The sequence below is a fragment of the Gastrolobium bilobum genome, unplaced genomic scaffold (assembly GCF_033153095.1).
Source record: "Gastrolobium bilobum isolate Gb01-03AN ecotype WA unplaced genomic scaffold, APGP_CSIRO_Gbil_v1 utg25931, whole genome shotgun sequence".
NCBI lineage: Eukaryota > Viridiplantae > Streptophyta > Magnoliopsida > Fabales > Fabaceae > Gastrolobium > Gastrolobium bilobum.
The window spans coordinates 139,970-158,932 of NW_026896971.1; the positions used below are offsets into that span (position 1 = coordinate 139,970).

The window sequence follows — 18,963 nt, forward strand, 5'->3', positions numbered from 1 at the left end:
GTGGGTCATCATGTCCTGGAAGGACGTCGCCCAAATCGTTGTTGTCCCACACGATTTTAGGCCTGGTTGGACTCGAGTCAACTTTTTCTTTGCTAATGACTTTGCCAGCAACCGCCAAACACTGTTTCAAGTGTTTCTTCCTGGCGTTCGCCGTTTCTCTGCCTCCGCTCAATCCGCCGGAGATCATGTTTATCACTCCGTGCTTGATGACAGCTGAGTCTTCGTCTTCTTCTTCTCGTCTTCCTCTATGGCTTGGGCTTGTTTGCACTCTGCGATTTCTTGGCGAGTCTTCTCTCCTGTCACGTTCATTACGGGGTCGAGAACCCGATTGGTTGGTTCTCCTTCTTTCAGGCGATTTGCTACGTTCTCAGTGTCGCCTTCCAGTTCTAGCAGGGCGAGCACCGCCTACTCCCCGCCTTTGAGCACCGCCCTTGATGAGCTCGTCAATCTCGTCTTTGAGGTGCCTGCATTCCTCAGTGCTATGGCCGTTTCTGTGGTGGAACTTGCAGTACACGGCAGCTTCTCTGGTCGGCTGTTGGGGCCGTTGGTTACTCTTGGGCTCCTCTTTGTACTCAGTTTGCAGGACGCTGTGTGATTGGCGTCCTGATGTGTCACGTCCCGAAGGGCGACTGGCATATTTAGATGATTTGTGAGTCTTCTTACTTTCTTCAACGTGGTTTTTACTTTTATTGACCGTATTCTCTTGGCTATTGGTGTCATCGACTCGACTCTCTTTATACTCTTCAATTCTCATGAACTCCTGGGCTTTTTTTCTGACCTCTTCTAAGTCAGTAATTTCATGGCGGGCGAGTTCGTAAGCGAACGCTTCCTATCGCAAGCCTGAAAGGAGTATATGCACCTGCACCTTTGGGTCTAAGCCTTTCACTTGCAGAGCCTCTTTATCGAAGCAGTCCAAAAAGGATCTAAGGGACTCGCCAGATTGTTGGCGAATCTTTTCAAGGGAGTGGACGGACTTAGGCACAGGGCGGCTGGTTGCGAAGTGGGACTGAAACTTGCTTGCCAAATCATCCTAGGACGCAATGTTACTGGTTGTTAGAGTGGTGTACCATGTCAGCGCTCTCCCTCCCAGGACGCAATGTTACCGGTTGTTAGAGTGGTGTACCATGTCAGCGCTCTTCCTCTCTTTCAGGCGTCGGTTCGATTCATTCATGTAACCCCTACTGGAAGCCTGTCAGGAGCCGCTCCTTGTCCATGCCCTTTCGCACCGGCGATCACTCCCCGCCCTTGTCAGCGCCTGGGATGTTACATGCCCACCTGCTTCCGCCTCGTTCGTCCTCAAACCACACCGTACTGGGAGAGAGGCCCTGCTCTGATACCACTTGTAACGCCCGGCTGCTTCAAGAATCAATGACTATCCCCACTCATTAACACGTGATTTTTCAGCATGCTTTATCATCACTCAAACACTTCCTGGGAAATTTTTCTAAGAGGTCACCCATCCCAGAATTACTGCAAGTCAAGCACGCTTAACTATGGAGTTCTTCCGTTCTGGGCTACAGAAAAGTAGATGCATCTTTTTAGTATAGGTAGTACCAATTAATTCTTATAAGCTATCCCACTGTCTAGTCTCATACCTGCACAGTCTTTGGAATCCCTCTCTTTCGAGTGTCGATTCGATTAATTCATGTAACCCCTGCTGGAAGCCTGTCAGGAGCCGCTCCTTCCATGCCCTTTCGCACCGACGATCACTCCCCGCCCTTGTTAGCACCCGAGATGTTACAGAGAGAGCACACCTCTCGAAAGTGTTGCATCTTTAGCTGTTCGTTATTCTTCTTTTCTTACACAATTTGTAGCTATTTTTTGTTTTGTGTTTGCTCTTCTTTTACTATAATAGATCATTAACAATTTCCCTTTTACATAGGTGTAGGGCTATGCATGGGTCAGGTCAGGTCGGATTTTTGTGCTAGCCCGACCAACTTGTTTTTTACAAGTCAGGTATTTCGACCCGCCCGATTTAATTTGATTCAAGTCAGGTCTGACCCGATTTGAATTGTTTTGAACTGGGTCGGATCTGACATGACTTGATTTTTTATGTGGGTCTGACTTGGTTTCAAAATCGGGTCAATTCGATCTGACCCGCTTTTGACTTAGTTTCAAAACTTATTTTTAATTTTTTTTATAGGTATTGATTTAATTTTTAAAATCATGTAATTTAATTTTTTATTTGTTTTAAAATATATAAATTATATAATAAATTTGATATTTGTTGAATAAATAAAGGAATGTAATTTTTAAAAAAAAAAGTTATTTAACTTTAACAACATTGTTATTATATAATTGTTTGGTAATTTATATTGAAGCACAAAATTGGTTGAATATAAATTATATAATATCACAGTGCGATTTGAATAAAAATACTCTGCTATGTCAATGTATGAGGACTATAATCAAAAGAAATCAATTTCACACTATTTCATTAATTCAAAAATGAAGTAAGAACTGATACTGAATAATCCTAAAGTCAACTAATCTCTATATATCCATTCCTAAAGTTAATTCGTAATAATTAGCATAACTCAATATCAAATAATCATCTTCTTTCATTAGTAGCATGAATCAAAATCCCCACCTGAATATAGTTATTTGTGCCCCCAACTACAACAGGCAAGTGCTTGCGAGCTAATATATGATCGATGATTTGAAAATTAAGAAAATAATAATAACAATAATAATAATAATAATAATAATAATAATAAACTAAAAGAATCTTCGTCATTTAATCAATTCACCATTTCATAATCAGCGTTGAAGCTTGGAACTTACGGGAATAGTAGAATCCCGAAATGTTTTAGCTGTGAATTCCAAGTTTGGGTTTATAGTACCCAAGAGATGATACGGAACTTCTACAACAAATGAAATGAGATTTCAGAAACCGAATGAGATTGGGAAATCATCAGGTCCGAGCATCATACGATGGTACCGTGATTTTGCTTGGAGATTGAGGGGAACCAAGAGAGTGAATGACCGAGAGAGGTTGGGAGAAGAGAAAATCCTAAACCCCCAAATTGCCTTACCGCCGACAGAGAGAATAGAGAACCCTAAAATCTAAAAAAGCAATTGTGATTTTTTGTTTTCTTTTTTTTCACATACGGTGTGGGTCAAGTTTTGGATCACTAGAACAATTATTAAAATAAGTCAGGTCTAAAACAGACCTATATAAAAGTAGATCAGTATTTAAACTCAGTTCAAAAAAAGTAGGTATTTATAAATCAGGTCAAGGTCAGCTCAATGGCAGAGCAAGTAAACCAATCTTTTTGCACCCTTGTAATCAGTTTTCTATTATCATTACAAAAAATTCAGAGTATTCTGGGCCAAATACCTCTATTTCCCCCTATTTTCCTTATTTTATCTGATCCAGTCTTATTAGAATCTTCCTCAAAAATTTTTGCTCGTGTTTTCATTTCTCTTTCCAAATCGTTGACTTGATTTTCAAGCTCATTGATGCAGATCAAAGACTTTGAAATTTCATCTTCCCGCTTCTTTATCTTTCTTCTTAACCTTGTACTTGTGATTCGAGTTGTTGTATAGTTGGCAAAGAAGTTGAATGCTTATTTTGTAACATAATTTGTTGTCCTTCTTGTTGCTTTGATCTCGACGAGATATCTAGGATTTCTTTCTTTAGAAACTCATACTCCAAGGTAAGCTCTTTTATATGCTCATTTAGCTTTTCACGTTGCTTATAATAAATGTCCATTTCACCATTTTGGTCTGCAATTTTATGCTTCAAGAGATCTAATTTTGTTGTATTATCGTGCTCTTGTATTGTCCAATATTTCCTTATTCTTTTGTGCTAGCATTACCTTAAGCTCTCTCACAGCCAAAAGTAGTTCAGAGTTTGAGTTTTGTGTCTTCTGAAGTTGCAGTTAAAGATTAACACTCAACTTTTTTGCATAAACAAGTTCTTCCTTTATTGTTTCTAACTGAATCCTAGCATCTTCAATCTCTGACTTTAAGGTTTTTGAAGTTCTGGTCTCATTATTGAGGTTCTGTTGGGACTTGAGTTGCTTGTATTTAGTTTTGATCATATTTCTATCCTTTTTGAGGCTTATTGATAGAACCAGAAAATTATAACACTGATATTGATTAAACAGTAATTAAACAGAGAAACAAATATAACAAAGATACAAAAATAGCATAACAATATAAAGAGATACAAATACTAAGAGGAAAAACTCCAGTCCAAGACAACATCCCTAGCCTTGAGAGCTTCCTTATTTCCTGTACCAATTCCTCAACCTAATCCCCAAATTACAAAATGATATTTAGCATAACAAAGTCAATCCTAAACATCTACATATATTAATTCCTTACTAATGGTAACTAATGAGCTTGGATATTTTATTGAACGCCTATCAATATCCTCCTCCAAAATTCACCTTGTCCTCAAGGTGGAATAGAGTAGGTGATGTGAGAAAACATCCACTAGGATTCCACAGCTTGAAGCATATTGACCAAAACTCTTTAGTGATTTTCACTTCTGGCAATGGCAGTATCACATTCCTACATAGCTGATGCTCTCCGGCAAGTATACCGATCGCACAAGTAATATAATGAATAAGTAGAGTATCGTCTCCACAGGGATTGTAAACCAAGTACTACAATAACTAGTCCCCTTAAGTTGGAAAACTCGGTTGTTTTTGGAAAATTGTGAATTGATGGTAAAATAAAGACAGAAATTTAAAATATAATTTTCAATTCAAATAGCAATGGTAAAGTTTGGATTTTTGAGAGAATAATAAAAAGCATTGCAGCTAAGGTACACGCACCATATGATCCCCACTTTAAACTTTGGATTGATTGACAACGTTCATTTAATTTGATAACTCAGACAAATTATCATCTAAAATAATTAGTTAAATCCCAATCCCTTGGCAATCTAACCCTTTAATTCAATTGGAATCCTAATCCCTTAGCAACCCCGCATGAAATTAAGCATTAATCATGATAAATCAAACGACTGCAACTCACACAAGTCTATCCCTAGAGCATGCATAAATTGTTACCTTACCCCCTTTCAGAATCAAAAACCCCAATATTCCTATTGCGAGCCCTAATTTCCAAATTATTATCTCCTATTAGGTTGATCAAGTCTAACAGAAATAATATCAATACGCACAGAGTAAAAATAAAATATATTAAAATAAACGAGCGAAAATAATCAATCCATCGCAAAAAGGGTTCACATAGGATTTGTGACCCTAACTACAATAAAAAAAGAACTAGCCAACCATTATCATGGCTAAATATTCAATATTCATAAATTTGGTAAATTACAAGAAGAAGAAGATGAAATAGACCTCCAGAACCCTCTCTGAGCACCACCGACGTCTCTCCTGAATAGAATAGGATTCGATCCCTAATTCTGTAAAAACGCCTCCTATTTATAGGCCTCTTTTTCTTCTTCCAAAAATACCCTCGGACAGCACGGTGCATCTTTCCCGCAAACCGGCGCCAGTCGGCGCTATGCCTCTGTCCATTTTGCAAAAGTCGAAACTGGTTCTCGTAAATTGGTGCCACTTGGCTCTATTTTGGCGCCAAGTTGCGCCATGCTACTGCCAAAAAGTGATTCTCAAGAACTGGCGCCACTTGCAAAGCTCCGTTGTGCAGTTCGTAAATTGGTGCGGGTTTGCGCTAGTGTGACGTCAGTCTGCGCCATGTTTCTGTCCATTGTACTGTGCTACACTCGTGTGAGTCGCGTCAACAGGCTTTTTATAATTTTGCAATTTTCACTTCTTTTACCTGTATAAACACAACCAATAGGTGAGAAATATTATTGACATGGAAAGAATCAATATAATAAGCAAATATGTATTTAAATTGCTCTTTTATGACTCAGTTCTTATCAATTTCATCTTGAAAAACTACATTTGCCAGAGGCACATCAATAGCCCTTGATTGTTGACTCTATATGCATCTCCACTTCCCACAGAGTACGCATTCCCTTGAGTCAATCCTTGTCCTTCTACCTGATTGTTCCTTACATGACTTTGGGTTGTTACTTGGTCATTGGGCTGTGTTCGAGACCTATTAAGCCAAACAACATTTTTGTTTGTTTGCCTCCCAATGTTACTGGAACATGAAGTTGAATAAGGCCCAACTCTGTTTCCAGAGCCTATCCCACCTAAGTTGTCCACACTTATGTTTCAGGTAGTTAAACCCATCCGCGGGTAATGACCCCCCCAGGACCTATTAATTCCCAACTCGTTTCGACTTACATCGACAGTCCCCCTTCCTACGATTGCTTCTTTTTCCTCCACACGCTGGGCATCCGTCATGGTTTCCTCCATGGTTGTTGCAGAATGCAACCTCACCTTCATGCAGCTTTCCTCCTTCAACCCATTCAGAGAAGCGACTTTCAACACCTCCTCATCAGCTTCGCGCAAAGGCACAACCATCATCTCAAAATGTTTCTTGTTTTCTACAACTATACCCTCTCCTTCTTTATCCTCTTCTTCTTTTGTGACTTCTTTTCTTTCTTTTTCATCTGTAATCTTGTCTTCATTTATGTTTCTATTTGCTTTTTCTTCTGAATCACCTTGTTTTTTTTTCTCTAATTTTTTTATATTGCTGCATTAGCTTCGTCTTCATCTATTTTCTTCTTCTTCTAGTTCTGTTTCATTTTCTTCTTCTTCTAGTTCTGTTTCATTTTCTTCTTCTTGTTCCTTTTTTTTCCTACAACTGTGACTGCTTCTTTTTCTTTTTCTTTTCCTTTTTCGATTCTCGCATTTTTGTCCAAATTTTCTCCTACGCATGCTCCATTCATATTTCCACTGTCAGTTCCTGTGTCGCGCTGACCCATTGTATCCTGAAATCTCAGAATTGTTTCCCACAATTGACATACAACTTCTTCCACTCGATCCATACTTCTTTCTAATCGATCCATGTGGCGCTCCACAACATCCAATCTGTTCTTTATTTTTTTTTAGATCTGGACTAGAAGCACCTCTAGATCGAAAGTGCTTTGATACCAAATTTCTGAAACCAGAAAATTATAACATTGATATTGATTAAATAATAATTAAAAAGACACAAATATAACAAAGATACAAAAACAGTAGAACAATATAACAGAGATATAAATACCAAGACGAAAAACTCCACTCCATGACAGCATCCCTAACCTTGAGAGTTTCCATATTTCCTCTACCAATTCCCCAACCTAATCCCCAAATTACAAAATGATATTTAGCATAACAAACTCAATCCTAAACATCAATATATAATAATTCCTTACTAATGGTAACTAATGGGTTTGGGTTTGGGTATTTTATTGAAGGCCCATCACTGATTATTTGTCTTGACATACTTTGTCCTCGACTGCATTCTTTTTCTATCAGCTTTATAATGGTCTGTAACTCAAGTTTTGATACTTCTGCTTTCCTATTTAGAGAAGCAATTTCCCTTTTGAGGTTTTCAGTAGCATTTTCTGAAGGCTATTGATACTGAACCCATTTACCAATTTAAACTATCTTCTGATACTGAACCCATTTACCAATTTGACCTCCTACATATATGGCTTTTTTGTAAGAATAGCCTCAAAATAGTTCCTTTGATGGCATTGAATTCTATCTAAAGGGTGGTAATAGCCTAGAAGAATCCTTCCACGAAGTTACCACAGGAGTGACCCCATGACATGCTTTATAGGTCAGGTTCCCATCTTATAAAATATTCATAATTACTATAATTTTATAACAAAGAATATTTCTTTTCTAACTTATCCTCTTAAAGAAGCTTTTATTTAGGAAAATTTCAACTGTGAAATAGAAAGTAATAGCTATGTAAAGCCAAGGTGTCATATAAGTCCTTACTTCATCAACATTATGAGAACCTTCATCTGTAATGCAATTGCTCAGTTGGTGTTTCAAGCTTCCATCTACATTATCTTCCCTTTTTCTGAAAGTAAGATGATAGGTAAGTAAGCATGACTTTTTTACCATTGTGCCCCTTCATTAATAAATAATTTTTCCCCCCGTATCGAAACATATCATCCATCTGCCCCTATTTACCCAGGTATATTATATATCGTGATACCTGGGTATCTATACCCGGGTATAGTTCATGTTCTGGGAATTCCTTTGAATTATTTACCCAGATATAGAGGGGGATACCTGGGTATAACACGCGGTATATTAACGAGCCTGGAAACACAAAGCGATGGTTCTTCCACCGGTTGATGGGGTTTTTACTTCATCTTTTCCTCGATAAGAGAGTTGTTTCTCATCTATCTTTGGTTAAGGTCAATTTATTTATTTTAGAGTCTTGCAGTTGCAGGTAAAGCATAGAACATAAAGTTCCTCTATTTTAATTCTTCTATTTTGCTGTTCCAGCATTTAGAAGATGGAAAATAAAGAATATGCCAAAGAACAAAAGTTCCTGAATACACCAATGGATTTCTGTTGTTGCATTCTGACTCACAATTTTGCTATCTGTTTTTAAATAAATATTTTACTTTTTTCTTTATGGTGCGGGGTTTTTAAGGAAATTCGCTTTAAGGAAATAAAGTTAAAACTTTTCTGATTACCTTAGAAGGAACTAAATTGTTACCGTAGCTGTATGCGTAAAAGGGATATCACAAATTGACGCCTTAAAAACCCAGTCCGCGCAATATACCCGGGTATCTCACTATATTCCCTGGTAAATAATTCAAAGGAATCCCGATCCACAACATGAACTATACCCGGGTATACCCCTCTATACTTGGATAAACCGGGGAAGATGGGTGGCATGATTTGATATGCGAGCAAAGTGATAATTATCAGAATCTTCAATAGCCACTGAGTCTGCAGCTGATTCCCATCACACTGATTCTGTTAATTCTGTTATTACCATTAATTCTGTTATGTAGCTAATGTGTATATATATAGGATACTGTGAGAACATTGTAACTAATTGATTCTTTGAGTCCTTTCTCATTTTCACAATATAGAAACTGTTATTGTGTTCTCTCTGATAAGATGGTATCAGATTTTCAAGATTCTTTCTTCTAATTCTTCCGCTGTTCTTCAAGATTCTTTCAAGTTTTCAACGTTCTTCCTCTGTTTTTTCTCCGTGGCCAATCATGCCGATTTTCTTACCAACCCAGGAAATCCATTTTTCCTGCATCCAAGTGAAAGCCCATCACAAATCCTCGTTCCTTCATTGTTGACAGGAAGCAATTACCATTCTTGGTCTAGATCCATGACAATGGCCCTTCGCTCCAAAAACAAAGTTGGATTCGTAGATGGCACCATTGTTCCTCCAGCTGCTAAGGATCTTCTTTTCTTTGCTTGGGATCGCTGTAATACCATTTTTTTAACGTGGTTACATCGTTCCATATCAGAAGTCATTGCTCAATCCATTCTTTGGATAGATCGTGCTTCTGATGCTTGGATAGAACTACGCAACCGTTTCTTCCAAGTTGATCTTTTTTGCATCTCTAGTCTTCAAGAATATTTTTATCATCTTCATCAAGGTGATAGTTCTGTAACAGACTATTTCACCCGTTTAAAGACGCTTTGGGACGAACTTGAAAGCCTAAAGCCTCTTCCACCTTGTACGTGTGGAGCAAGAGTTCAAATAAGAGCTGATCGAGACCGTGACCTTGTCATCCGTTTCTTGAAAGGTTTGAATGACCAATTTACCAATGTACGTTCTCAGGTGATGTTATTGGAACCCTTTCCCTCTATTCATAAAGCTTTTTCACTGGTTCTTCAATAAGAACGTGAGTTTATCACAACCATTATCACAGAAATAGATTCTCGAGCTCTTTATCATGCCTCGAGTCAATCTAATCGTGGTCGTGGTTCTTTTCAAAGAGGACGTAGTCGTACATATGGAGGCAGAGGTCAATCCCATCAGATGAAAACTTGTACCCATTGTGGGAGGAATAACCATACAGTAAATACGTGCTACAAACTACTTGGTTATCCTCCAGGATATAGCTCCAAGAATTCTCATGCCAATCATGTGTTTCTTGATTCTGAAACTGATAATCATGATGTGGAAGAACCCAATAATCAGATTTTCAATCTTGCTTCCCTTCAAGATCAATGTCAAAACATGCTTGGTCTCCTTCAGCAAGCTACAAAGAATCTGAATCCAACCAATGCATCTACCAATTTTGTCCATACTGCCAACAGAAATTACCTCCATTCTGAATCTGCACCTTGCAGTATTAATACCACAGGTAAAGCCACCAATCGTTGGCTCCTAGACACTGGAGCCACCGATCATATATCTTTTCTTCGTTCTAGTTTCCAAACTATTCATAAGATTGTTCCTCTTTTTATTTCCTTACTTAATGGATCTTCTGTAGTTGCAAGATTCTCTGGCCAAGTTCATATAACTCCCAACCTTACACTTGAAGATGTCTTATATGTACCAGAATTCCAAGTTAACCTGATTTCTGTTACAAAATTACTCAATTCCATACCTTGTATCCTAACTTTTCAAAATTCTTCTTGTATCATTATACAGATACCTTCGAATGTGAGGATTGGTACAACTAAGCAGCAAGGTGGACTTTTCATTCTTGATCATCAAGACCACAATTCTATCCTACCTCAAGACAAGTCTTTCAACAATACTGCAAATCATATCTCCATTAGAAATTCCAATTCTTCTTTGTTATGGCATTTACGTTTAGGACATGTTTCTCATACTTGTTTGAAAAGTATATCAATAAAATTTCCCTTTATACTTTCTTCTCATCCTACACCTTGTGATACTTGTCATTATGCAAGACAAAGAAAACTATCTTTTCGAAACAGTGAACATAAATCCAAGTCTATATTTGAATTACTCCATACTAACATTTGGGGTCCATACTCTATTAACTCCATTCATGGTCATCGCTATTTCCTTACATTAGTGGATGATTTTTCTCGTTTCACATGGATCATTTTAATGAAAAATAAACATGAAACCAGAAAACACATTCAGAACTTTGTGAACTTCATTGAGAACCAATTTCATACCACACTTAAAACTATCAGATCGGATAATGGTGTTGAGTTCCTTATGACAGAATTCTATTCTCTTAAAGGCCTTATTCATCAAACCACATGTGTTGAAACTCCCCAACAAAATGGAGTTGTGGAACGTAAACACTAACATATCCTTAACACAACTAGAGCACTTCTGTTTCAATCAAACCTCCTAACCAATTTATGGTCATATGTTATCACACATGCTGTACACATCATAAATAGGCTACCTTCACTCACCCTAAATCACAAATGTCCTTATGAAGTCTTATATGGTCAGTCACCCTCCCTCCTACACTTGAAACCCTTTGGTTGCTTATCATATGCATCCACCATCACTGCCCATCGCAGAAAATTTGATCCTAGAGCAAGAAAAAACATCTTTCTAAGATACAGAGAAGGGACAAAAGGATATATCCTTTATGATCTCAATCACAAAGAGATTTTTATATCTCGACATGTCATTTTTCAAGAACTTGTTTTTCCTTACACTCAACAAATTCATTCATTCACATCTGTTCCTTCAAATATTTCTCAGAATCTTTATCAAAATCCCCTATTATTTGAAGACATGCTTCCATTTCAAAATCCTCAACTACAGCACGTACAGCCAAACACAAATGATATTCAAATCAATCCTACTGGTCGCAGATCAGTAAGAATTCGTAAGCCACCATCATATCTACATTACTTTCACACCAATGGTCTATCTGCTGCTTCAGCTGTAACATCCCACAATAACACGGGTAATCCAAAATACCCTCTCCATTCTGTTTTGTCTTACAATATTTGTTCTCCTTCATATACTCAATTCTGTTGCAATGTCACTACCAATATAGAACCAAAAACTTACTCACAAGCTGCAAAATCACTGCAGTGGCAGCAAGCCATGCAATCTGAGCTAGATGCTCTTGCATTAAATCATACATGGTCCATTGTTGACTTACTTGTTGGGAAGAAACCCATTGGATGCAAATGGGTATTCAAAATAAAGTATCATTCGGATGGATTAAATCATATATGCAGCTCCCACCAGGCATGAAAAGCTCCAATTCTAATCAAGCTTGTAGACTACAGAAAAGCTTGTATGGATTGAAACAAGCAAGCAGACAATGGAATGCAAAGTTGTCTTCCTTTCTCACATCACTTGGTTATATCCAATCACCAGCAGACCATTCCCTTTTTACTCTTCGAAATGCATCTTCATTCACTGCTCTATTAGTGTATGTGGATGACATTGTTTTAGCAGGAGAAACCCAAGATGAAATACTAAGAGTCAAAACCCATCTTGATCAACAGTTTCGAATCAAAGATTTGGGTTCTCTGAGATTTTTTTTAGGTCTTGAGATATCACGATCCAAGGCTGGCATCATCCTAAACCAGCGCAAATATGCTCTTGAGATCCTCTATGATACTGGTCAACTTGCTTCCAAGCCTGCAACAACACCAATAGACCCTAACACCAAGCTAAGCTCTGATCAAGGGACACCATTACCTGATCCTGCTTTCTATCGAAGACTCATTGGAAGACTATTGTATTTGACCACAACAAGGCCTGATCTGTCCTTTTCAGTCCAACAACTAAGCCAGTATGTTGCTAAACCTACTGACTTACACTACACAGCAGCCTTGCGTATTGTTCGTTTCCTCAAGACCTCACCAGCATCTGGTCTTCTCTTTTCATCATAATCTTCAATGCAGCTGAGTGGCTTTGCTGATTCGGATTGGGCATGCTGTCCAGATACCAAAAAATCAGTCACGGGTTATTGTGTCTTTCTGGGATCTTCTTTGATCTCTTGGAAATCGAAGAAACAGACAACTGTCTCAAGGTCCTCAACCGAAGCCGAATATAGAGCTTTGGCTACACTTTCATGTGAAATCCAATGGTTGCATTATTTACTCAAGGATTTTCAAATCCCACAATCCAAACCAGCAGCTGTGTATTGTGACAATGCTTCAGCAGTCTATTTGGCTCACAATCCTTCTTTCCATGAAAGAACAAAGCATATAGAGATAGATTTCCATGTCACAAGAGAACGCATTCAATCTGGATTGATTCATCTCCTGCCTGTTTCATCAGACAACCAGCTCGCAGATTTCTTCACCAAAACCTTACATGTGAACCTATTCAAGATTTTTCTCTCCAAGCTCGGTCTTATGGACATCCATCGTCCAGCTTGTGGGGGGTATCAGAATCTTCAATAGCCACTGAGTCTGCAGCTGATTCCCATCACACTGATTATGTTATTACCGTTAATTCTGTTATGTAGCTAATGTGTATATATATAGGATACTGTGAGAGCATTGTAACTAATTGGTTCTTTGAGTCCTTTCTCATTTTCACAATATAGAAACTGTTATTGTGTTCTCTCTGATAAGAATAATTATTTACTAACGAAGGGGCACAATGGTCAAAAGAACCTAAATAAGCACATATAAAAGAGAAGCAAAATCAAGGTACAAAATGAAATTTGTTGGTAAATTAAATTAACCAGCAATATGAATCATTTCACCTTTGATCTGTATATACCTCCACATTCTGAATTTTTACCTGTGTCAACAGGTTATTAAGTGTAGTGTGTATTTTATATGTTATTTGATTCATTAACTCAATATACATACAATTTATATAAGTTTTTATTCAAAAAGATACACCAATTAAGAGCATAATATATTCTTAACTGTTATAAAACTAAAGGAAAAAGATAATTAAAAGAATTATAATAAATATAAGAGAGAAAATTACAACAAAATGATAGTAATGTATTTTATTGTGTTTTGTGTTACACTCTTTATATATAAGTTCTAATTATAGGCTCTCAAACATCATAACTTATAATGGAATAATGATAAATTTAATATTTGATTGAATTAAATATTTTGGCATTATCTCATTTGGGGTTATGGACATTTTCATCAATATTATTTATAAAAATAATTAATAATTTACACCATAAAAAATATATAATCTCAAATATTAAAGAAAGTTTTCCTTTTTTCCATAACATAACATTACCGTGTTCTGAAAAAAAAAAAAAATCTTAATCTATCAATTTTTTTTCTTTTCTTTTGTAGTTAAGAGAATAAATTATTTAATTCCAAAATTTATTTTTTAAATTAAATTTAATCTGTTCATTCTAGGCGCAAATAAAAATAAGCCAATAAATTAAGGGTTCGTTTTTTCTGCAGTTACTGCAGATAAGTTATCTGCAGTAAGCCAATACGACGTCGTTTTGGGACGAAAATCATGGTATTTTTGTAATTTTAATTTATTTTAGGGTTATAATAGTCTTTATATTTATAATTTTTTAAGATTTAAATACCAAAATGACGTCGTTTTGAAAATAAATACAGATAACTTCTCTGCATTAACTGCGGAAATATTTTTCCCATAAATTAATATCTAGTGTACAACTTTAACTCTTTAAGATACACGTCACTTCATATTACATAGAAAATGAAGTAATAGAATTAAATGTAATTATAAAAAAATGAAAGTGAAAAATATATAATTAAATAAAACTTCATTGCTTACTGCACTTAAGTTCATTCGCAGCCAAAATATTACTACCAAGAAGAAAAAAGAGAGGAGACGACGCCATTTACAACTGAATTGCCCTTACCTTCTTGGTGATATTGCTCTCAAACTCAACTTGACTTCTAGTTTCTTTTTCTTTTTTTAAGTTCTAAAAAAATTAATTCTAAAAATTAAAACGTCACGACAAAACTTTTTTCAAAATGGATAAAAAATTATATGGTACAGCAATGCTTTTACTATAATTGTTCATCCTCCCAAACCAGTTACCTTACACCTACACACATTTAGTCTGTTTTGTTGAGATTCCGTGATACGGGTCTTATTTGTTTTTTGTTCTGAAAAGTTATTTTTGTTAAAGATAGCAAAAAAACTAGTTTAATAACATGTGTTTTGTATCAACTCTAATTAGAAACAATAGCTCCTCCAACCTCAAGATATGGTTTCCACATAAAGGCTGAGTCAGCTTATCTAATATCTATTACTATCCTCTCTCTTTTTTTTTTTTGGTAATCAATTACTATCCTTTTTAATAATAATAATAATAATAATTTTTAGTAGTCCCTCCTCAAGAAATCACATATTGCTGAGAGCCAAATTCAATTAATTTTGTTAGCTAAATCAAACAAGCTATTTAATTGGTTTTTCTAGAATTGGAAACATGATAACATTTTTTCCTTAAAAAAAACACAATTATGGTCAAGTTCGAAAGCAACAATTCTATTTTCCGAAAAAAAGAAGAAGCAACAGTTCTAATTATCCAAGAGTAACAATTATTATACTTATGTTAGGAAGATTTAAGACCACAAGAAGTTTTTTTCCATTGAGGACTCCAAGCTTCCATATTACCCGCCAAGGACTTCTCTATTGGTATATATATACCTTCTCATCCAAGTTTGAAGCCATGTCCATTTCATAGTAATTTCTTTTCCATTATCTCCAATTTTTCTGATCCACTATGCAGAAGAAAAGGACCATCCACATTGAGCAACCTGACCTTGGTTTGTTTTTTTGTGCCATTTTTTTGTTTCAATTTTGGGTCCTAGTCTAGCACAAAATGCAATCATAATTAAGGTCACAATACATGCTTTCAGGGTCACGACTTGTTGAAGAGAAAAATGTGCATTCCGAAGAAACCAAGGAGCTTGAGTCACAGGGTGGATTTAAAACCCAAGAAATCAATGCATTTGGCCACTCTTTCAGGTTTCAATTCCATTTCACATTTCTTTTTTTATAAATGGAACCTTATAGTTTATAGCCTTAAAAACCTTTTTTTTTTTAATTAAATTTTTTTTTTAAACTGAGATGAGACAATGGGAAATATTTGGCAGAAATTATGATGCAGAAAGCGAAAGGCAAAAAGGTGTGGAGGAATTCTATAGGTTGCAACACACTCACCAGACATATGACTTTGTAAGCATAGTTTATTTTCATCAAACACGTGTCTATACTCACTAGGCGATTTCATAGGAAGAAAATACAATGCTGACCAAAATTCAATTTTTGCTGAATGCTAATACAGGTAAAAAAAATGAGGGAGGAATATAAGAAATTGGACAAAGCAGAAATGAGTATATGGGAATGTTGTGAGCTGCTTAATGAAGTGGTGGATGAGAGTGATCCTGATTTAGATGAACCTCAAATTCAACATTTGTTGCAATCAGCTGAGGCCGTGAGAAAAGATTACCCTAATGAAGATTGGTTGCATTTGACTGCTCTCATCCATGGTAAAAGCAATTTTTTATTTTAAAATTTTATTCTTATTTTAATTTTTTTCGTATTTTTCTTTTGGGTTCATCTGTCACTCACCCTAATTAATTTTGGATAAAGGTATTATTGATGTTGATGATTAAACCTTATGAGTATGCTAGCTAAAAGGTCAATTCAAAATTTAAGGGCATAATCATCTAAAAATTAAAAATTTATGAGTACTGGGAGAATAGCCAAGGGTAATTTAAACTGGGATTAACCAATGAGTCTTGGCTTTTTTCAGATCTTGGAAAGATTCTTCTCCTTTCTAAGTTTGGTGGGCTTCCTCAATGGGCTGTTGTTGGTGAGAACTAATTCTAAAACTTTATTATTATAACTTTATCTCTCAAGATGATGGATAAACGATAGATCCCTTAACTTTTAATTCAACTTTTAACTAAATGGTTAATCACATTTATATTTGCAGGAGATACATTTCCTGTAGGCTGTGCCTTTGATGAATCAAATATTCACCAGAAGGTAATTAATTATTTAATTTCTTCTAAGAAACCTGCTAATGAAACTACTTTTTCATCTTAAAATTATCAACTGATCGAATTTTAATTCCTGCCACAGTATTTCCAGGACAACCCTGATAGCAAAAGCTCTGCTTATAACACTAAAAATGGGATCTACACTGAGGGATGTGGACTAGATAATGTAATGATGTCATGGGGACATGATGATTATATGTATATGGTAAGTATATACTATATATGATATATTTTAAATATTATTTACTATTCTATCTATAGCACTTCATTTAATATTTGATACATGGTACCCTTGAATTTGCAGGTTGCTAAGGAAAATGGCACCACTTTGCCATCACCAGGATTGTTCATTACCAGATATCACTCTTTCTATCGTAAGAATATTTTTCATTACATATATGCTATCTTTCTTTGTAAACTTGTGCTATAACTCGCATTCTCTGTCCAGAAAACATAATTACTGAAACTTATAACCTTGCAGCTTTACACAGAGAAGGTGCATATACACACTTGATGAATGAAGAAGATGTTGAGAATTTGAAGTGGCTAAGCATATTTAAGTATGCTTTTTTTTTTTATATTTATATTTTAATTTCAATAAATCTGTTTGTTTATTCACATCTTTTACTGCTGCTTACAAAATTTATAATAAAATTTTGTACAGCAAATATGATCTCTACAGCAAGAGCAAAGTTCTAGTTGATGTTGAAGAAGTCAAGCCATACTATCTATCACTAATTGAGAAGGTGTGATCAATTTTGGATGATCTTCACTATTTGGTCAATTTGATTTTTTTTCCCTATTGTTTTTCTATATGTGGGGTTCTTATTTTTATTTTGGCCATGTTTGCAGTATTTCCCAGCAAAGCTTAGATGGTGAACCTTGAAGATTAGGGATCTTAGGTAAAGAGTCTGAAGGAGATTAATTTTTAATTGTTCTGGCAAAAAACCACAAACCCCAATTCATATAGGCTCCCCGCTATGCTAGAGGAGGAATGAGGGTCAATAGTATACAGCTTACCCTTAACTTGGGCCCTAATTTTCCATTTAAAAAAAATATAGATATAATTTTATGTGATTTACGTTTCCTCCAAGGTTCAAATGATTGTTTGTGTATGATACTCTTTTTTATAATACTTTGTATATGATTGACCATAAATTATATATTGAATAATAAACAGTACTGCTACATATAGAAGCCAAAAGAATAGTTCCATTCTATCCAAACGGATAATAATAATAATGAGTATTATGCTGCTTATTTACTTGGGACAAATGTATTTGCAATACAAAAAGAAACAAATATGGAAAGAAATAATTTGTTTTTCCAGAGAATAATATAAATTATTAAAATAACTCTCATCCAACATCTTAAAATTTTAAGTTGAGGTGGTTTTTTACATATTATTAGAGCTTCAGTAACCACAAGGGCACGAGTTCGATCCCCACTACTTCCCGTTTCTGAAATTAAATAAGCATAATAAGGTAAACCAAAATTTGGACGTATAATGCACGTTTCAAGCCCAAAAAACTCTTGTATGAGGTCCTATTTCTGAAATTAAATAAGCATAATAAGGTAAACCAAAATTTGGACATATAATCCACATTTCAAATCTAAAAAACTCTTATATGAGAAAATATTAGAGAATAATATAAATCATCTCCCTACACTTTAAAATTTTGAGTTAAAGTAATTCTTTACACCACATCCTTTCCCAAGTCCCAACCCCGAAAAGGACTAAAACATATCAACTTGTGAAATGTCAAGTAACTAGGCTTTCGTTTATTTGATTGCTAAATCCCCCCTTTCCCACAGAATCAAGTTAGGTGTCAGCAGAACCATCATCATTGATCTGCTATAATAATATTTTTCTCAACCTTCTGGACTTCATATTTGATTTTTATTTTGTTCTTCTATAATTTGCACCTTACGTTAATATATGTCAACTTGACTCGGAACACGGGATACGAGATACAGTACGACACGATACTTCGATACGTTAATTCTAAAAAATATTAAATTTTGACACGTTAGGACACATTTTGATATTAAATATTATTTTTAATTTATGTAATGTATATTATATTTAATACTCAATAATTTAACAAATAACTTATTGAGTTTGTTTTTTCTAAAGTTACTTTAGATAATTTTATCTAATGTTCACCGAAACGACGTCGTTTTGGGACGGAAATCATGG

At 35.5% G+C, this 18,963-nt stretch overlaps 1 protein-coding gene across 1 annotated transcript; it reads left to right on the plus strand.

Moving 5' to 3' along the window:
* Positions 1-15,478: 15,478 nt before the first annotated feature.
* On the plus strand, positions 15,479-17,642 carry LOC133303106 (inositol oxygenase 4-like). The gene is made up of 11 exons (XM_061502971.1): positions 15,479-15,521; positions 15,615-15,723; positions 15,852-15,933; positions 16,043-16,247; positions 16,514-16,573; positions 16,697-16,749; positions 16,846-16,968; positions 17,068-17,137; positions 17,245-17,323; positions 17,428-17,509; positions 17,616-17,642. The coding sequence occupies exons 1-11, from the start codon at positions 15,479-15,481 to the stop codon at positions 17,640-17,642; spliced, it is 933 nt and encodes a 310-aa protein (XP_061358955.1).
* Positions 17,643-18,963: the final 1,321 nt, after the last annotated feature.